The 21,500-nt window shown below is 43.2% G+C and overlaps 2 protein-coding genes across 2 annotated transcripts; both read right to left on the bottom strand.

The window, feature by feature from the left end:
- Positions 1-4,545: 4,545 nt before the first annotated feature.
- slc10a3 (solute carrier family 10 member 3) lies at positions 4,546-6,973 on the bottom strand. Its single transcript, XM_070973213.1, has one exon. The coding sequence runs from the start codon at positions 6,532-6,534 to the stop codon at positions 5,119-5,121; it is 1,416 nt and encodes a 471-aa protein (XP_070829314.1). The 5' UTR covers positions 6,535-6,973; the 3' UTR covers positions 4,546-5,118.
- A 3,225-nt stretch (positions 6,974-10,198) lies between these two features.
- chmp1a (charged multivesicular body protein 1A) lies at positions 10,199-20,584 on the bottom strand. The gene is made up of 7 exons (XM_070972369.1): positions 20,473-20,584; positions 19,377-19,396; positions 19,199-19,276; positions 16,595-16,741; positions 16,268-16,396; positions 15,920-16,113; positions 10,199-12,419 (listed from the first exon to the last, which is right to left on the bottom strand). The coding sequence occupies exons 1-7, from the start codon at positions 20,477-20,479 to the stop codon at positions 12,398-12,400; spliced, it is 597 nt and encodes a 198-aa protein (XP_070828470.1). The 5' UTR covers positions 20,480-20,584; the 3' UTR covers positions 10,199-12,397.
- Between the last annotated feature and the right edge of the window lie 916 nt (positions 20,585-21,500).

Below are 21,500 nucleotides of genomic sequence, written 5' to 3'. Positions count from 1 at the left end.
TTTTTCCACGTTTCCAGCATGGCTCATTAGCACTTACAGTTGGACGGTTATTATGTCCTCGTAAATTCACAGAATATATCACCATAATTTGATGTCTTCTTAACTCCAACGGCATTTCTCCCATGCCTACCTGCAACGCTGGCACACATGTTGTTTTAAAAGCTGCACTTTGTATCCTTTAATGCTGACCTATTCGCTACACACCCATAATCCAGAACTGATCTTACTGAACCTATCGCTTTCAAAGCAGACCTGTCAGCCCCTCACTCATATTTAAAACCTTTTTATGCTTATTAACATTTCTGTTGACATGTAGAGGTGGGCCTAGCATCAGACCACACTCCTTTTCTATTCCTCGCCATATAAACACATTTGGACCTCTTCTTTTCTGCAGCTCTTTTAACTGTTTCCAGCAGCTGTTGCACCACATGTTCAACCTTCCTACCTCTTTTCCACAGGGTCCCATCGTCTATACACAAATATCTCCCTATACCTCACCCAATATTACAACCAATCAAAAATCATTATTGAAAACGAAAAAGACTTATAACTCTTCCTTGTTTTGTTCTATTATCCACCGACTAGATTTCTTAAAAAGGTCCTCACTCTCTCTCTCTCCCTACAAAAATTCACTTGTCCGCTTGAAGATTTTGCCTGATATCTTTTGATTTTAATTAATAATCCTTCTTTCCACCATCTATCAGAAACACTACCACCACCTTCTTATTCATTTGTTTCTTCTTCACCTCTGATTCTAGGCTTACTCTTGGATCCTTCCTTTTCTAAATGCACTTTGATGCTTTGACCAAAGATTTCCTGCTTCCACATGATATTTGGCCTTTCTGTGATTACGCGTTCATAATTTCACGTGTGATGTCGAGCTTTCGGATGGGTACTAGAACTGCCTGTTTCCAACTTCCCGGTAAATTTTCTTCCTGCCACTCATATTACATAAATAAAACATGACATCCAAAGCTACATCAGACAGATGGTCCAACGTGGTTTTGCAGATTTGATCTTTTCCTGGAGCACTTAGTCCTGGTTTACAGATAGACCATTAATTGTACGATCCCTCTGTCCCTCTGCAGCTCACTCCACTCATCATTCTACCATGGAACAAACTTTATTGTCTCTCCCATGTCGATGCCGCCACAGTGAATGATGAGGACATCCGGCGCTGCTCATCCTTGCAGGGAGCGGAACAAGATGTTTATGTGAAATGTTCTCAAAAGAGTTTGGGTATGTTTAGACACAATATGAATAAAAAACTAATCATCTCCTGTGAGGAACTGCAGTTAAAATACGGACCACTGGTCATATGTTTCAACGTCTCCCAGCTAGAAGCTAGAGGGAGGTCAGTCAGTGTCCTGCAACACTAAAAAATGAACCAACTAATGTTAAAATCAAATGAAAAGTTTCTGTAAAATTTTAGAACAGGGACATGATGAAGATGCACAAGCTAAGTTAGATGGGATGAAGATCCATGGTGATGCGTTTGAGTGAGGGAGACATGTAGGTCAGCACAGAACTACTGCATGCAGCTTGTCAATTTGATACCCATCATCACACGCAGGCGTGCCATTTTATCACACCAATTCAACAAGCTCTGCATAATTTATCAGTGACATCAATGTGCCGGAGAGGAAACAATAAAAACCATTTTTCATTTAGTCAAAATATGATATGGTCGAGTATACAATATCACACAGACTGCAGGAAGTATCAGAGAGCCTCTTGTCGTGGGTTACTTGGTCGCATGCCAGCAGAAATTCAGTTTGAGAATGTTGTATACTATATTTACTGAAAATGTAATGGATTTCTGCTTTGAAACTTAATGATGTTTACAGAAATCCTTTCCATGCACCCACGACTGGAAAGAGAGAACGTGGAAAATTCAAACTGTGAAACAAATGATCGGTTAAGAGGGAACAAGATGGAGGAAAATGGTTTCCTTGTAAAAAATGAACAAATGAGATTATTATGTCGAACGAGGTGGGCGTGCGTTGGACTCCCTCCTACTTGTCTCATTTCTATTTGTGTTTTCATAAAATGTCACATTTGAGCTCAGTCACAAACACTGTTTTTCAATCTACAAGTGTTTAAAAGGTAAAAGGCATTATTGATCTTTAAAAACTGTTTCTACTGATCACACATGGTTACAGTTCCACTCATGTAGCTCAGGGAACAGCTCTGTCCAGGACACGTTTCTCCAATGGCAAAAATCAATAGCACTCCTACAAAAGGATGACGTGTTTGAATACACGAGGAAGAGGGAAGCGGCGACGGCCGAGAGAGATCGTGCAGCTCTTACGGTCGTCGCTCCCCTGTGAGAAACGCAGAGAGCTGGACTTCCCCTCCTGAGCGAGGCAGCCGCACAGCACTGTCAGCTCTGCCTGGAGGCTTTACAGCTGTGCTACATTCCTGAGAGATCAGCCAAAACAGCAGGCCTGAACTCTCCTGTTTTCCACCACAAACCCCTCACAGAAAACAGGGTAATGAAGGCACATCAAAGTCCGCTGCTCCCGACGCGTAAACAGGAAACGCAGCCTTTATAGAAAAATACCAGCTTCGTTGAGCGGAGCGGTTTCTTAGGCAGGACGGGGAAGGGTACTGTGTTGATTGTGAACGCTGAGAGTTTAATCTGAATGTTGAACCCTCTATTGTTCACATCTGTGGTTAAAGAACAAAGAGGCGTTCAGTTCTTATCATGAATCACAGAATGCTGTTCAACAAGTCAGCTGAGAGAAACTGGACTTTGCACAGTAGTTATTGAACTGAACTGTGACACGCATCGATTTAGTGCGCATACTGGCCTTTGGCACGGTTTCTTTTTATGGCCTCTTTCAAACTCTCTTCCCCCTCATGTTATCTCACAGACTAGCCCTCCTTCAAAACCTTTCACCTTCTCTGATTCCAGTTTTCATTTCTGCCTCAAGTTGCCTTCCTGTAAAGCGCTAAGCAAACATACTTTCTCTTTTGCCACTGCTGGTATCTCACACACTTGGTTTCGTTTCCCAGGCTTTTCAGATATCTGCCACTGACATTCTGCCACCAGTTTAAATAAAGGAGCTCTGCTGTGCTCAGAGAAGTACAAAAAAAGCACATTATAAAAACCCTCCAGCAACATGACATCCGTTTCCGTTGTCTGTACTCTGAAGAATCCACAGAACAAACTGTAAACACCGAAAGCACTTTGCACCAAAGCAATGGGCCCATGGAAAACTGTCGACAGTGTGTTCTGTGACACTTCACCAATGAGCTTTTCCACTTTACTGAAGGAGACGTGGCAATACTGCGCTGTCAAAGCACTGTGTTCTCAGTGAAAGTCTTGCATTCATATTAGTTCTTAAGTAAAAGTACACCAGCCTTGGCAGCAACATTTACTTATTCAAAATGGAATATGCCAGAGTCAGACTGTCACATATTACACTGTTGGACAACACTGATGCATCAACACGTGAAACATAGATAAAACAGAATGTGAGAATTTGATCATCCTTCTCGACAAATAATCTATTGAAGTATGAGGGCAATATATTTAATGTCTGCCCTCATCAGCTTCATTGATTTTTGTAAATATCCGCTTATTCTGAACTTGATGCTGCAACATGTTTCAACTACAGACTGGGAAAGATGTGGAACGCTCCAGAAACACCTGTTTGGATCATTCCACAGGTAAAGAAGCTCATTGGTAACAGGTGATAGCATCATGATTGGGTATGAAAGGGGCATCCTGGAAAGGCTCAGCCGTTCATAAGCGAGGATGGAGAGAGGTTCGCCACTTTGTGAACACATGATTGGATGAAGGATGTTACTGCATGGACTCAGGAACACTTTGGAAAACTTGTCAGTAAACACAGTTTGTGTGCAAATGATCACATTCTGTTTTTATTCATGTTTTACACACAGTCCCAGCTGATTAAAGCTACTTTATAAACTGTCAGGTGGTTTAAATTACTGAACACCAGTGCCTGGTACTTTCTATGGATATTAAATTTCTATCTGCAAAGTGAAGTTTAACGTGCGCTTTCCTCTTAAATTAAGTATAAAGTGGCATGAAATTAAAATATTCAGATGTTCCTCGTACAGTACCTGACTAAACTTGTTTGGTTACTTTCACCAAACAGATGACAACAGATGATGCGAAGATGAATATCTCAAACGTTCAGCACATAAATGCAAAAATTGCTTTTTGATTACCCTACAGTTTGTCTGATTCGATCAAAATGCAAAACGTTATGTAGCAACAGTTGCTTTAATCTAAAAACATTACAAACTCGATAAGACAAAATGTTCCACGTGGGAATTTCAACGCTCACTGTGAAGCCGTTCTTCCAATATGCAAGTCACTGAACAACCGTCAGTTTTACCATCTGTGAGCAAAAGTGAAACCAAACAGTCGCTAAGTGCAAGCAACCACATGTTGGCATTCTGCTAAAACGCGGCCTGGTCTCAGCTATCCAACCTCAAACAGCCTGCTGGCTCTTTCGCAACACTGACCTGTTTGACATGTTTCTTGGCACACACACTCTTGACAAACTGAAGCCTGCTTTAACAATGGTTTTATTTTCTTCTTCTTCATCTCTCATCTCAAATATTCAAGTACGTGGATTCGCAGATCCAGGGAACACAATCAGTAGCAAATACTTTCAAAACATCATCATGTTCCTGTTTGATTCACAAACGATTCCACTTCACCCTCAAAATTCCCCCCCCCCCCCGGCTAAGACACATGGACCTCTTGTAAACATGATCTTTGCTTTTTGATTACAAAAAGTAATCTGGTACAAAAATATCTTTTTTATAGGTATTTCTCTTCTTAGGAATATTTACACGAAGTACCTCACAGTATAATCTGTTTTTAAAAAGTACGTACTGTAAAATAAACACAAAAAGGTCTCAGCAGGGTAAAAGGCCTTTGGTTTTCATGAAAAATACGAAAACAATGACAAAACACAAAAGTCCATTCACTGTCCTGTGCACCACAAAGGTGATTACTCGATTCGTAATTGTTGGGTGTCTTGTGGCCGAAGACTGTGGGACAAAAAAACTCCACAGGTTTTGAAAGGGTTCATTCGTCAAAAAGTTCCGAACAAAAAAAAAAAACTGCAGCTACAATCAGGCGTCACTCCGGGGGACGGCAGACCCACACAGCCTCCGATGGGCAAAGTACCCCAGAACGATGAGCAGCATCTCCGAGGTGCTGCTGAGGGCCACGATGAAGGGCGCCTGGGACGCGAAGTCGGCCTCCGTCCGACGGAAGGACAGCTGCATGACGGCGAGTGCAAGAAGACTGTTCTGGACGCCTACCTCGATGCTGACCGTCTTCCTCTGTGACGGGGCCAGGCCCGCCAGCTTGGCCAAGATGGCTCCGACCATCAGCCCCAGCAAAGGCACCGTCACCCCAACTGCCACGATCTGCGGCCTGACGTTCGCCAGGATGAATGCACCCATTTGGTAGGCCATGAAGATGCCGCCCACGATGAGCACGAAGCTGAATGGTCTAATGAGTGCCAGCAGGACGCGCGAGAGGGCGGGCAGGCGCAGCTTGACCAGCATGCCCAGTGAGATGGGGATGGCGATGAACAGGAGGGTGCCGAGGATCTTCACAAATGGCACGTGCAGGGCAGCGTGCACGCCCAGCAGCCGACCATACAGGGCTGACGATAAAGGCATGGCTGCCGTCGCCACCACGGTGGAGACCAAGGTCATGGAGATGGCCAGGGTGACGTCTCCTCCGAGCAGCAGGCTGTACAGGTAGCCACCGCCACCGCCTGGGGCAGAGCAGGTGATGACCAGGCCCAGAGAGAGCGCTTTGGGCAGTGAGGCCAGCTGGGATACACAGTAGGCATAAAATGGCATCACCAGGAACTGACCCAGCACCCCTAAGAGCAGTGGCACGGGGCTCTTCAGCAGACCCCGCAGCACCTCAACCTCCACCTTGCACCCGAAGGCACACTTGTTGACAAAGATGAGGGGCAGCAAGGCGAACAGCACAGGGTTCTCAGAGAAATGGGACAGGCCGCCCGACTGCACGAGCCGGGCGGCCGGGTCATCATTACCGGGCGCCACTCTGATGGAGTAATCCGTTCTCTCCTCGATCAGAACCGGAACCGAATTCTGGTCCAGATCCAGCAGCTGGATCTGCAGCTGAGCCCTGCCTGGGAACCCGGACCGGATGCTGATAATGTAACTCTTGGCTGGTCCTGCGTGGCCGCTGTCCGTCACATTGAGGATGGAGAGGACCTCCGGGTCCAGGGAGCGGACTCTCACGGTCTGCTTCCAGCTCTGGCGGCCCTTCCTGCTGGCCGCAGCGCTCCGGTACCGGCTGGAAATTACAATCACGCCGTTGGTGTTTTCAGGAAACTCAAATTCCTGCGATGACCCGTCTCCGATTCTGATGTACCTGCTGCTGCTGTCGGCCGTCAGGTTGGTGTCGTTGCTGCTGTCGACTGTTAGATTTCCGGTGGCCCACGCCCGGTCCGCTCCGCGGGTAATAAGGAAGAGACAACAGAATGTAAATAGCGTCCTCATCTTATTGACATACAAGGGGCGGAGGGGCGCCGCAGAGACACGCTTCTCCCCCGCCAGCGGCCTCTCCAGACGGTTACACTGCCGCCCTATTCCACCTGGACGGTAAACTTCTCATTCTAGTCTCCGGTAAAACACGACAGCGTCGGCAGCCGGCTCCACACCTCGTCTGGTTCTCATTTTCTCGCTGGCTTTATACCGGAACCTAAACATCACCCCGCCCTGTCCTGTCTGAGCCCGGCTCGACAGCAGCGGCCCCCGGCACACAGGAAACACTCACTCACACAGGTCTCTCACGACTCCTCTTTTGTCTACTCGGTGCTAAGATGTCCGTCTCGGGAAAGCAAAGCCTCACCTCGTCTTCCGTTTTTATTATCTCCCCGGTTGATGGAAGCGGAGAGCATCATAGCTCATCTGCCGTTTGCTTGCTGCTCAAAGCTGCTTCGTTAAAGCTAGCGTTAATAAGTCAAAGCCAAAGTTCCGGTCGAGAAATGCCAAAATAAAACCCTTGTATTTGATTGTGAAACATCGGCTGTATTGAAGGCTGTATGGACAAGATAAAGAGGACAACTGCCTCGAGACCAAGACTCCGAATGGCTCCTAAAGCGATGAGTTTAACTATATGTCACCTGTGTTTAGTAATTTCATTACATGCAAGTTTCACTGGGAATACAAAATCTATTTTTAAGACCCCAGTTGTTTCAGTTGTGTGCTGTTTTTTGTTGGATATAACAAAATTCACATATTTAACCAAATTATCATGCAGCAAATCTGTAGCCAGACATTATTCTAGCATAATGAGGTGGAGGAAGAGGGGTGAATGAGAGCCCAGCAGATCAATTGTTCCCATCTCAATCCAGCCATAATGGTGATGCCCTTGTTATTCATATATGTGTATAATTATCCCTCGACTTCACACACTGGGATCATTGATGTTGCTTCCTCTTTAACTTGTTTCCCAAAATTGCAATGTACACTTTTTTTACTTGTAACAAATTGAATTCGTTTATTTTAAAATAAAAATCCCACCACTTCCTGTCTCTCTCTGGGTAACTGTGACTACCTTGACGTAAATCTTCATTAATCCAATCGGAGCGGCCCAAAGCATCCCTCGGCCAGTTAGCAGGGGCGGTCACATGGGAGAGGGAACGGCGAGATTTCTGTACACAGGGCGGGGGGCAGCCAAGGCTATCATACACAGACAGGGGGTGACATGCATTTAATTTCCTTCCTGACCCAAATAAAATGGCGGAATTGCAAGAAAATGAAGACATAATAATAATAATAATAATAATAAGAAGAAGAAGAAGAAGAAGAAGAAGAAGAAGAAGAAGAAGAAGAAATAGAAATAGAAAGTGATAACAGAGCAGATAAAAACACGTTTAAGTCATCCACACCAGCAGGGTGTTTGGTGACAGCCTACAGTTTCCAGCTCATCTCTCGTTCACATTGTCTTGCTTGTTCTTCTTTTGCAAACATGGACATTGTATTGCTCCTATTTCCCACATTCACCATCAGTTTGTGTCCTGACCTTTGATGCCTGTAGTATCTCGTGACACTGATCCATTATACTCATGGGGGAAAATCAAGACAGACACACTCCCCGAGCAGCCTCTAGTTTCAAACCCTCTGCCAAATAGGCTATTGCTTATTTGTCATACACAAACAGCAGATACAACTGGGAAACCTGACACTGTGCCTATCTCAGGACTGTGGCATTAAAGGGGAACTCCATTCTGTCAGCGCAACCCCGTGAGCATCTCTTTTTATAGTAACTGGCTCCTCCTGGGAGTCACTCACATATGTAAAAGCCATTTTCTATTCATAACCCCCCAGTTTTCTTCCCCAGAGGTCGCTGGGTTGGTATTTTCCAGTGGGAACACCACTCAGGCTCACCCTGCATGTTAACTGCCACGGCTCACTGTGTTGAAGTCAGCCCTGCGACTGCTTGTTCATCATCTATTGTGTCTTCATGAGTTGTGCGTCCTCTTTCTGTCACCACGGCTAAGTCAAGGCTTCCAGAAAAAGAAAAGGCAGGGGAAGTCCACAGTGGAAACACTCAGCGCACGCCAAGACAACCTGCTGGGGTGATCGCTCTGGCCTCTTCTTTGACATTTCACGGAGTGACAGCCAGTTGTTATGGGGCTGCCAGGCACGCACATTTCCTCCCCGAGCTGCCTAATTATTTACCCGTGGTATGATAATTTACCTCATGACTTATTTCACAAGGAGAGGAGAGAGAGCAGGAGAGAGTGACAAGCATTGCAAAACAAGCAGTTACATTCCACCGCCACCCATCTCGGCACTTTCCCCAGCGATGTCTTCGGTGAGATATTACAGGAACATTTGCTGTCTGTGCTGCAGCTTCGACTGTTTACCCAGAGAACGCGGCAGCCTGTATTTGCCTCTGTGTGTGAACACACTGTATCTGTGTGAATATTCATGAACCATCTGAGAGAAGCGGTTATGATTGGCCTTGTGGTGTGTTGCAAATGAGATCATAAGCAGCCATGATGACTAATCCGAAAGCATTGTCCTGAAATGCCAGTTTAGCACCAGTCTATACAAGGTTATCCTCTGCTAGATGGCCTGGCAACAGTGCATTATAAACAGGGCCACAGCCAGAGGTGTGCTCAAAATGAACAAAACTAATGTTAGAGGTGGTGTAGGTACAAAAAAAGCCAATGCGGAGACATGAGTGGGTGTGAATATGCATGTATTTGCTATGGGAGCACAATTTGAGGCAGAGTGTCTTGACAAAATGTTTCAGGGTGAGCAAAAAAAAAAAAAAAAAGAAGAAAGATGCTTATCCTGAGCCTTCACCTCATGAGCACACAGAGATGAGAGGAATAATGAGAGAGCCTGCAGGGATGTAACAGAAAGAGTTTGTGGTGAGTTACCAGCGACCCCTCCCTCCTCTGACACAGCCTGTCAGAGATGCTCCCATCCGGCAGGAGGCTGCGGTCCATTAGGACCAAAACCACAAGATCAATGTTTTCCTCTACTGGAGCTGGCTTTATCAGCAAGACCAGGGACCCCACAGACACAGACCGTTACCCCACCCCATTTACACTAAACATTAAAGTCATCAATACTCACACAAAGCATTACATTAACACACATCTTTTGGAAAACACTCTTTATATTTTATACTGTGAACTTTTGTACATTCCTGCACAAAACTGTACAGCTGTACAGCTTTCATTGGAGTAAAAGTTAGATAGCACTTTTTTTAATATTTTTTACTGTCTATTTTCTATTTATGCTTCTTGACCTACTTGCTTTTTACCTTTCTTTATATTTTCTACTTAACTGTTATGCACCAAAGCACCAGGGCAAATTTCCTATATGTGAAAACATACTTGGCAATACATGTGACTGATTATATATATATATTTTAACTGTTCAATTATATTTCTGTGAATCTTGCACCATGAAAATCCTGCTTCACAGCAGCTTTCATCAAATATTTTGACCTGCAGTAGGTATAAAAGACGTTTTTAGATTAAACAGATTTCATGAAGTATTGGTTGTGTCCTCACTCATTTGCAACAGCTCACACCTTCGCCTTCATCCACTGTTGCTTAAAATTTGATCTGACACATCATACTGCTGTATGAACATCCGCATCAGTGCACCAACCACGGAAGTCAAATACAAGACTGCGTCAGAGGATACGGTTTTATTTGCACAAGATTAATATACAAAACAAAAGTGCCGCAAAGTCTGCTGAACTTTGAGTATAAATAGACCCTCCCTGTGTTACAATGGACAACAAACTGAAAACGCTGTCAGAGGGTGAAGCTGCTCTGTCATGGGTGGTGTGGCTTCAGCCTGCTCGCCCTCTCACTGACGTTTACACTGACAAACCAGTCAAAGCACTTAACAGGGGACTCAACGCAGAGCTAAGAGCTCAGAACACGAGAGGAAAAAAACATCACCTGCTTTTGATGCGAATCGTCTTCCAGCACATCTCCTGCATTTACCTGAAATATTAACCTTTCAAGCAAATATGTGGTTTTCAAGGCAAATTAGGAGCAGCGACTGACTCCTGTCAACTGAAAAAAAAAAAAAAAAAAGATCCAGCATGTACATCCCTGCTCTTAACTGATGTCTTATCCTGAAAGTGTTTGGGATGACTGAGACAGGTGTGGAGGATTATCTTATTTTGAGACAGAGAAGCTTCCAAATATATCTGAGTGAGCTTTCAGTGCTGCTGGGTGGGGGGCTGGGAGGATTTTCCAAACCTTGAATCAAACACCCAAAACCAAAGAAAGAGGTCAGGCCGCCAGAGCTCGCGCTCGTCACAGCTAGTGTTGACGCGAAGCTGGCTAAGGCCAACACAAGAACACGTCAGGCTCGTCTGGCAGCGAGGGGAGCGGAAAATTCCTCGGTCTGACCAATGTCTGCGGAGTTTCGATTCGCTGCTGTTACGACTACACTACCGTCTTTCAGGCACTGATTGGGGAAGCACCTATGCAAGCACCTGCATCCCAAATAAGGCGTTCAAAGCAAAAAGTCTGAATACAGGCATGAGAAAAAAATCATCAACAAATCTGAAGAATAAAAGTAAAATAGAACACAAAAATAATTAATTTGGACAAAAGGTGTGATTGTCCTTTGTTGTATAGTGTTATAGTCAACGTCATGAAGCGTGCAATCTCAGAACCCATCGGCGATAGCCTGATGACGGCCTGGTTTCTGGGGGCCAGAGCCAATGTCTGAGGGTTTGCAGTGTTGGCAGCAGACTTCCTCTTCCATGTGTTGGCATTATTTACAGTCTGAATAGCAACTTGATTTTCAAACACCTCAATGAGTCAGTGTTTTGGTTATCTCTATAAACATATATCTGCTTATAAATGTAGATACATTTAAAAAAAAAAAAAGCTGATGAAAAGCTAAATCTCCATCAGACAGTAGTCGATGGGTTCCAAGACTGCATTTCAGCCAAAGCTTCCCGCCTCTTCCGCTCTCCACATGGACTGTCTACGGTCAACACTGCTGGCACTACAAATGGAAACCAGAACACTTCTGATACCAAACTCTTGTCCCGGCCTACAGATTCTGGATCCACATGCAGATATCTGTTCATAGAGGCTCTGGAGCGGGTGTTACTTGGATGAATATGGTGAAGGAAGGACACCATTAGTGTAATGACATGCTGCTTCATGTGGATAAAAACCAACATTTCTTTCCCATTAAAACGTGATGTGTCTCCTTCTTCCCAGCAGAATCATCCATTTCAACCATTTGGAACTGACAGAGCCCAAAAAACTTAAAAACAACATGGAGATGCGTCTTTAACCCACCCTGCACCGTATGAGAGGCAGGGACACCCAGCCCCCTTATAATCACTGTAACTGCTTATTAAAACTTTTCCATTTTCATCAATGTACATTATACAGTTTGTGAAATGGGTTTACTTACATGTACAAAGCCTACATCCAAAAGTGTGTGAGTGTAGCCACAGGAGGAGGAGCTGGAGGTGGTGCAGACAGAGGGATTAAAAAAAAAAGGAAGAAGAGCGAAAGGTAAACTGAGATCCAACGGGGAATAAGAGGGGAAGATGGAAACAGGAATAGATGGATCGAAACGGGAAGGTGAGCCAGGGAGAGATCTGTGCCTTCTCAGGTGGTATTTCTAGCCGATGGGGTGTGTGTGTGTGTGTGTGTGTGTGTGTGTGTGTGTGTGTGTGTGTGTGTGTGTGTGTGTGTGTGTGTGCATGTATTTATAGAGCGAGGGGATGGAAATCAATAGGCTCATTAAGTCCTCCCGGTAGGAACAGTTCACTAGATACACACACAGCTCCTGTCGCCGTCATTAAGCTCGTCTGCCTCCACCCAGCCGTAAGCTCCGTCACCTCTCCTCAGTTCCGCAGAGCAGCCAACCTGGAACATGTGAGAAATGTGGGACAGTTTAATTGTTGGGAGCTTTTGGAAAATGCGATACAAGCCTTCGAGGTGCAGAGGGTTGAATTACATTTCCCAGCTGTTGGTGTTGACACCATTTGTAGTGGGGAAAAAAAAACACTTCCTCCAGCTGTCATCAAAATAAAGGAAAATCCACCTCTGATCTGAATGATGGCTCTCGTTGGTTGACAATATACACAGTATGTATGTGCACACTGTGTATGATGACACAGTACATACTGTGAGATGGCAGAAATGATCAACAGCCAGCAGCATCTCTCATTGTCTGAGGACATTATGGGCAAGACAGGAAATCACGTAGCGCTCTGAAACAGTCATCTCGCAGGACTGTTTCATACACTGGATTTCTTTTGTATTTTTTCAGCAAAGCGATGAAGTACAATGATTTGTCTGGTATTTAATTCACCGTATTCGCCACAAACAAGATCAAATAACCTAATACGAGCTTAAGGTTTACTTTAGCTTTTTCTCCCCACAGATTTCCACCACATCTCACTGTCTTCATTCGTGATGTGTGGAGTTGGCTCAGCTAAGCAGTGACTGGATATCTGAGATAAAATTATTATGCCTTTGTCTATTGTTTCCAAGGCTGAGCATGAATTCAACACTTGGATGATAAAAAACAAGAAACTGAAGACATGCCAAAGATATTTTTGAGGTCATTTAGACGCATAATCTCCATCACGTAGTTTGTCTGTCAGAGAGCGCTGACAGATTATTTTCCAGAACATGCCCTGGTCCCTGATCTTTAGAAAACTAATGAAAGGGAACCTTGATCGAGAGCTTTTTGTTTATCTCGTGTTTTGTATCAGATTTTGTTTATGTAATTTGCAAGAAACATGACGGTGCTAAAAAGACTCTTCTGACAGACCAAATGATAAAAAACCTTGAGGAACGTGAGGTTTTGCAGTGCACCCTGGGTAGCCAAGTGTGTGGACAGAGCTACGCTTCAATTCTGGGAAGTGGTTCAACGAAAGGGGAAGATCTGTATGTACGCATCTACGTGGTTCTACGTGTAGATGCGAAATTTTTGACTTTTGCACCCTTGACCCTTTGGCCGCATCAAAAAAGATGCTGTGGCAGAGAGCAATGAATGCTGGACTGTCTCATTTTGAAGCAAACAACCACCAACGTAAGAGTGAAACACGCTGTGATAATCATTCTACACACAAGGGCTCAAAATAAATCTATAACAAGCTTTTCTTGACTAACTTACATCAATGCTAAGCTTTAAGCTGTCAGCCCACTTCAGCACGAAGCAAGAACAGACTCTTTGAACCTCGCAACATGTTTACCTGCCAGAAATCTGTCAAAAACGAGACAACAACAACAACAACAACAACACCTCTATATTTTAACACCTGCTTAATAAGCAGCTCACAGGTTGGCATGTGGAAGCTGGTCTCTCTGTTGTGTCCCAATTATGTTTTCTAGAAATAACTCGAGATTAGATAGAAAGACCACCACAACGGCGCTGCAGATAACAAAGCGCTTCACTCAAATCAACATCAGTCCAATTATTTTGAGCAGCTCTTCCTGCGCTGGAGGGGAAAGACAGAAATAGAGCTGAAAATACTGCTTTTATCAATTTATCTGCTGAGTAGTTTTTGATAAACTGCTTGACATATAAAATGTAAGAAAATAGTGAAATTACCATCACAATTTCCCCCTGAGACCACAGTTATATCCTCTTACCGGCCCAAACCATTACATGTTCAGTTTACAGTAAATTTAACTGAAAATCTTTTGCTTATTCTTAGTAAAAAAAAAAACCTTAAAAAAATCTTGGTCACAATTACAACCAACTAAGACGCAGCCCTACAAACTGCTGTATATCCCATATTGTCCTTAATCTAAAGAACATATTGTCCTTTGCAGCTTCAAGTTCTCTATTTTTTCTGCATATGTAACTGTAACCAAACCGCCGTTCATTGATTACTCTGATAAGCAGCATCTTCTGTTTTTCAGCTTCTCTATCTGAGCTCAGCATCGCATTTCTTCCCTTTTTACTTCTGACTTTGCAACCGTTAGTAGTAACTGCATTGTGCAACCTAATTAGCTCTGATCTAACTGTTGAGTTGCCTGATCATGTGCTACTTGTTAGCCTGGTACCAGACGCATGATCCAGACACACATATGTTGATTCCAACCTGTAACCCAGTAGTTACAGGATGGCACATGAGCCGTATCAACAGGTTCAGTTTGTTATATATCAGAATGGTTATGTTCACATTTCCATGGTCAAGGCTAGTATCAACAGAACTACTCCGTTCAGTCCTGTTTATGTGTTACCCCTCTGTTCAGCTGATCGGTACTTAAAGGTGGAGCTAGAAACAGTGCAGTCCCTGGATTGGTCCGAAGGAATGGTCAGAGAATGACGTAGGATTTCACAACCCTCCTGTTTTTTCAGTCGTCTTTTTTGTTGCCTTTCTCAAACAAAGCTTTCTCCTTGATGTAATAAACAACCACATGGCGAGAAGAAAGAACACAAAACGCTCAATGTCCTCCACTGTGTTCTTGTAGCAGAGAGAGAGAGAGAGAGCGAGAGAGAGAGAGAGAGAGAGACTTACTGCTTTGACACACAGTAAGTTGGAGTTCAAGTTTCCTGTTGATTGTAGTGTCAAACATTCTCAAATCATTTATTAGTAACTACTAAATCTAAATGATCCCGGCCCTTCAAATTCATGCAACGACTATGAACGCTGCGCAGCATTTAGTATGTCATTACATAGACTGACTTTGTCTCAGCATCCCCAACCCCACCGACTCAAGAGTGTGAGACAGAGGCCAATGACAGCCAAGAGGAGAAAGTAGGTAACATTAGTCCAATAATGTCTCTAGTGAGACAAAAAAAAAGTTTTACTTTGTGACAGTGGTTTTGGAATATTAATGTTGAGCTGGTGGTGAGCCAGCTAATGATTTAATGATACTGCCTATGAAGAAGCCACCAGCATGTCCATGTCAAACGTTACGACGTGGGCTTCAGAGTAAAGTCGTGCTTTCTGTATTTATCTTTCTTATCGACATTTTCTTTGAGCGGTCTGAACAAGACAGCAGAGGAGGAGTAGCAGGGAGCAGGAGAGAAGGGAGTCAGGTGACCAGACAGGGGAGAGGACAGGAGTCATGTGCAGCTGGTCCGAGCGGAGAGATCTGCCCTTCAGTGTCGGAGGAAACTACTGCAACTCGAGGTGCTAAACAAATAACATCAGGATCTCCCACTTAAAGGAAGAAAACAGCTGCTTGAAACCAAAGTTTTACAGTTTTACAGCTTCAGCAAGTTTTATCTGCTCGTGCTCACCTGGTGGATGTTACTTTGGTTTTACTCACAGAACAGATGCAGGGTTTCACTGGTACATGTCAGCATGGGTTAGGTACGGGTTTCAAAGGTACCATAACAAAAGTGTTCAGTGGAAATGTGGCTACACCATCTTGTACCAAGTACAGCAACTGGTCCTTACCGCCGAGACAGCTGGTCCTCCTTGTCCTGGCTCCGTGAGCTCTCTGCGCCCACTGATGTGGCTCCTGCAGGCAGCTGGTTGAGCTGGTCCATCACTTCCAGGCCGCTCTCCTCTGCTATCTGGTGGATCAGGTCATCCACCTGCTCCTGAGGCGTGGTCAACGTCATTGCTGAGCTCATGGAGTCCTCCATCACCTGGTGTAGGAAAGAGAGGGATGGGCAGGACAAACAGTAAAAGTCAGTCCAAAGAGTGCAGATCTGGGTTTGATTTTTCATGACTTAAATCGCTTCTTTACACTGTATGAAAATAGATACACTATAAGAACAAGCACACATGGTCTCCACTCACTGAGGTGTGGACATCGAGGTTCTGGACTTGGCTTTCAAACTTATCCATGACTGCAGACACCTTTTGGAGATCCATGGAGTTCAGAGCTTTGTCCAGGGCTTTGGTCACCTGGCCCATGTTTTTGGTCACCTGATAGAAAAAAATACCTTAAAATGTATTTGTTGCATTCTGGAAAGACAAAAAAATCTCATGCTCTCCCTTCCTAAGCTCATGAAAGCACAGGGATCGCTGTGATGTGGTAGCTGCTTTATGCATTTTGAACGTTTTAGAAAACTGTATATAATCTAAGGGAGCATGCATCAGTGAGCTGACTGAACAGTTACTTACTGTCTTCATGGTGACAGCAGTCTGGACTTTAGAGGCCACTGCATCGACTCGAGATGCCATGCGGAGCCAATTAAGACCTTCATTTTTTTTCCGGATGGAGTTCTCTGCATAAACTCTGGCACATTCCACATTTTTCTGTTGCAAAGCCTGTTGATGAGACAAAGACACTGTTAACACTCCAGATCGGTATCTGCATTTCGCCTTCAGGATACGTCATTTTGAAAAGAAATATTACACATGCGCACACATGTAAACGTGTTAAGATGACACACAGAAACATCATTGTAGAATCCTCAGTATTTGCACACTGTTCATAAGATGAGACGCATTGATTTGTGTTCTTGTGTTCTACTCCCCTGCACAGGTGAGCAAACACTGGAAGTGAACACTATGTATTGGGGAGGATGCATCGTTAGTGTAACAGCAGCACTGAGCCATGTGTCACACTCATTCCACACTGTCCACGGTGAAGACTTTGCTGCCTGATGAGATCAAGCCAGTAATCTTTATATCACTTTTCAAATAATATTGCCTGTAACTTAATTTGTTCTTGCTTGTTTTAAATCATGTCTAATCTTGTATATTGGATTTCTTTTCCAGCAGTTTCACTGATTGAACAGCATAGTGTAGCTCACATGCACTCAGTAATAACGATGATCCTTTCAACAGTAGCAGCAGCAGCGACAGCAGCGACAGCAGCATTTCAAATGCTGTTAGACAGGATATGAGAGGTGAGGACTATCATGAGTCAACAGGGAAATATCTTTGGCCAGTGAGATAATACAGGAACAGTCTAACCACATTGTTCCACGAGAGAAGGCATCTGGATATGTCTTCTCTTATCTCCAAACCTACCTAAGTATTTAAAATAGGGCCAGCGACGCCTCATGGCCTTACAGCATAAATGTGTACCTCTGACAACGATTAGTCATCAATTCCAGTGACACATCAATTTCACAAAACAACCAAGGCACTCCTTGTCCAGTGCTAAGGCTGCACTGCCCCCTGCTGACTGATATGTGCCACCATCTGTGTCTTTAACCAGGAGAACGTGCAGAAATAATCTACTGATCACAACAAAAATGTTCCAAACATGGAGGCCCCAAACTGACAGAAGGCAGTAAAATGTTGTCAAACTTGAAAATATAAATATCACTGTTAGTTAAATATTTTAAATGCAGTGTAAAAAGTAATGCATATGTTCACTTCTTTATTGTGTATAGTGTTACAGCTAACCCTCGATCAGTTGGTTTAAAACAAACCTTTTTACTTTTGCTTTTACTTCATATAAGCAAAAATAAGTTAAATGTCTATTTATTCTACTTGTCTTTTATTGTGTGCTCTTGTGTTTAACTCCTTAGTAATTTTGGTCTCAGGTGGGGATGTGTGTGCATTTTTTTAACTAAGGTGGAACAAGAGGACAATGGAGCGAGCTAGCTTAACTGAAAACTCACTGACCACCAGCCTCTCTGGCTCGCTACAGAGGTGAAGCTAACTTTCATCACAACACTACATCAGTTGAGTACATGTAAGCTAAAACATTTTAAAAACAAGCTTACACAAACAAAGTTAGCAAACACTAATTAGACGTTTTAGTGGAGTTCATTTGGCATTATGAAAAAAGACACACTAAATCACACACACATATCTCTTTTTTAACCTGTTGACTGGAGGTAAAAAAAAAAAACCCAAAACGCTCCACTTTAATTATTTAGCTCCCTGTATCATCTATTGATGTATTCAATTACTTTTTTGACAAGTCTGATAACCCTTTTCTGTCATGTACAAAGGAAGGAAGAAGCGCTGCATGGCCTGATGGATGACCTGACAGGTGCTCTTTAGTGGGACAGGTGGAAGAACACAAACACAAGATTCAGGAAGTTTGATATGTCACAAAAGTTGCAGACATCCATGGAAAAAACAAGACACTCCGCCAGCCCTTTACTGCCATTTGGCAGTTTTGAGGGTGCACATACAGTGCTCGGTTACTGGCAACCCAAACATCATCATCACTCTCCACAGGCCAACTGCGAAGATGACAACGCATTAAACGACTGTTAGAGAAAAAAGACAAAAGAAAACAGATAGGAGGGAGACACTCTGCAGTATGCAGATGATATCAGTCTGGATGCTTTATATTTTTCACTTGTGCCAAAAATAGACCACTTAGTGAACTGAAGAGCACTGCTGGTCAGACTATTTCACAGACAACTGTAAAAAACAACCCCTGCTGCTAACTATTCACTTTTTATCTACATTTACCCCCATTTACAGACTTGCACCATTTGTTTTTCCAATTTTGCTTTTATAAGTCAAGTCACAATAGTGATAAAGACAAAAAATAATGAAGGGGAAGAGGGAGAGAGAGGGAGAGAGAGAGAGAGAGAGAGAGAGGGAGCGAGCGAGAGAGAGAGAGAGAGAGAGAGAGAGAGAGAGAGAGAGAGAGAGAGAGAGAGAGAGAGAGAGAGTGTGACATGACATGCAACAAATGTCCATCTAGATGGAAGAGAACATTTTGGGAGATTGTGACCACAGTTCCAGGTATGCATTTTGAATATTCAGTCACCACATGCCCTGTTGGCTTGGCCTTCAGCTTGGGCTCACCTTCTTGACCTTGGCCTGCTCCTTTTCAGACTCCTTCTCTGCCTTCTTGGCCAGTCTCTCAAGCTGCTTGGAAGTGAACTGTTAACCAAAGAGACGCATGTACAGAAAATTAACACATAATCCACTTTTACAAGTTATATCAAGCTGATACGAATTAATCCTTTAAACACATACATACCTTTAGCTGGAAGAGAGTGTCTGTGGAGAGGCCGAGAGACAGAGTTTAGAGTATGGAGTGTATCATAAACAGTCACAATACATTACATTATGCATAGACTGTTTGGTGACATCATATACAAAAAGCAGACTGCTGGTAAACTGATCAGAAATGTTCTGATCTGTCTTCCCTTTGCTTGAAAGTAAATGCTCTTCCAGTGAAAAAGTAGAACTTTCAGATCAAAAAATAAGGAGATATAAAAAGGCACCCTTTACCAACATCGTACATTATGGTTGTTTCCACCATTAGCTGTAAATACCTTTATCTAGTTCTAACATTACCTAAATGATCAACCTTGTCATGTAAGGCTGTTCCCTCTTGGAAATGTATAACATCCCGCCTTTACAACACCGGATTGCTTGTCAAATGTGTGTGAATGGAACTACTGTCCCCTAGGGTGACGCTTACGATTTTGTTGGAGGCTCTGGCTGGTGTTTTGTCAAAAAACAAACAAACAAACAAACAAAAAAACGCACACGTTATCAAATACACAGGCTGAAACTGTAGAAAATGATGTAACATAACGCCATAGAGGGAAAAAAAATGCTGTCAAATACAGAACAATACATCAAGAAAATACAAATCCTGTAATGGGAAAACGTTAATATATTTTTCAGTCCTAATATTTTATTTTACTTTTCTATCGTTCAACTAAAAGGTCTTCAAACACATAATCAAGAGAGGGCACTTAATTTCTCACTCGAATGCTATAAGATACTGTTTCTTCTGGGGAAGTGTCTCACTAATGGAATTTTGACTGGAGTGTGACAATCCTAAGGCGACTGTCATTGACTGAGAAAAGCTTCAGCGGCAGGCAGCCTAAAGACAACAAATTAAACCAAATCAAAGGGCAAATTAATAGTATGTCTGGGTCTGAGGGTTAAATTTGATACATGAATGAACTGAAAATCCAAACAGGTCTGACACCCAACCTAGCTAACCACCCACCCAAGCTAGCAAGCTAATGTTAGCTACCTGTTATGAGATTGGTGAAAAAGCTAAAAACAGAGGCAACGTCTATCAAAGTGGACCGTTCAGCTATTAAAACACGACATACCTTCCATGTCAAGACGAATATGATTCCAGGAGATCGCAAGAAAAAAAGGATTTTCAGCTCCCCTACAAGCTAGTCTGGTTTGTTTTGATCTAACCGTGTATCTGACGCCGCACTTCCTAGTCCAGGAATAGTCACGTGATCTGAATCCCCCCTCCCAATGACGTCTTTTGGGCGGTTGCCAAACAAATGGTACATTACCGCCATCAACTGGTCAGGAGTGTGAATGTATCCGTGGTTGTAATGCTAGTGCAGTTAGTTGGACTAATGTTTATTTGAGATGTTTTCCAGCTCTGTAGCTTTCTGTGTCCATGTAAAACTCGTTTCCCCTCCCTCCTAGGCTTTAATGTGTTATGTGTTGATGATCTTGACGACAAACCTGTAAATTAAACCAATAAATAAGTAAAAGCTGTATCAGTCTTATTTCTCAGGACATGTCTCCCTTTCCAACTTGTAATGCTGATGTCAGAGCTGTAAAGGCACCTGAACACAATCTCAAAGTCTGATTCTGAATGTGACCTGTATTTTGAGAGATGTACTTGTTGTGGATCCATATGCCACACAACCATAATCTAAATCTTTAAATGACTAGTATTTGTTTCTCTTATAAAGACCATTGTGTTTGTTTCACCAACTGAAAATCTAAAAGCCTACTTAAATGACAACTCCTCAACTTTTCCAAAAGCTTATTGTATTCCTCATCCCATTGTCTATAACACTAAAGGTATAACATGGAAAATGATGAAGGGCAGACTATAAATCTTTAAGAGTTCCATGTTCAGCGACAGTTTCTTCAACAGCACTTCCCAATTCTTAGTTGAATTAATCTTCCAATTAAGGAGTCCCTGATCCATCTAAACAGATGACCTTTAACACACTCATTTTAAGTTACATAGCCATACTCTATGTACAGACTGATAGCTACAACACTTTCTCTATGTATTTGTGCCAAACATAAACTTATTCTTCTATTGCAAATACTCCTTTAAGTCTTCACTGACAGGTGATATTAAAACCATGCAGGAAAAAAC

The sequence above is a fragment of the Chaetodon trifascialis genome, chromosome 10 (genome assembly GCF_039877785.1).
Source record: "Chaetodon trifascialis isolate fChaTrf1 chromosome 10, fChaTrf1.hap1, whole genome shotgun sequence".
Lineage (NCBI taxonomy): Eukaryota > Metazoa > Chordata > Actinopteri > Chaetodontiformes > Chaetodontidae > Chaetodon > Chaetodon trifascialis.
This window is presented reverse-complemented; position numbering and strand designations above follow the sequence as displayed.

Excerpts from the sequence above, each read along its gene's own strand:
- slc10a3 (XM_070973213.1), bottom strand. The coding sequence starts at position 6,534 with ATGAGGACGCTATTTACATTCTGTTGTCTCTTCCTTATTACCCGCGGA.
- chmp1a (XM_070972369.1), bottom strand. Across the intron at positions 19,277-19,376 it reads ACACTCTCTTCCAGCTAAAG|TTCACTTCCAAGCAGCTTGA; the intron begins GTATGTATGTGT and ends TTTGGTTAACAG. Across the intron at positions 16,397-16,594 it reads CTGCTGTCACCATGAAGACA|GTGACCAAAAACATGGGCCA; the intron begins GTAAGTAACTGT and ends TTTTTCTATCAG.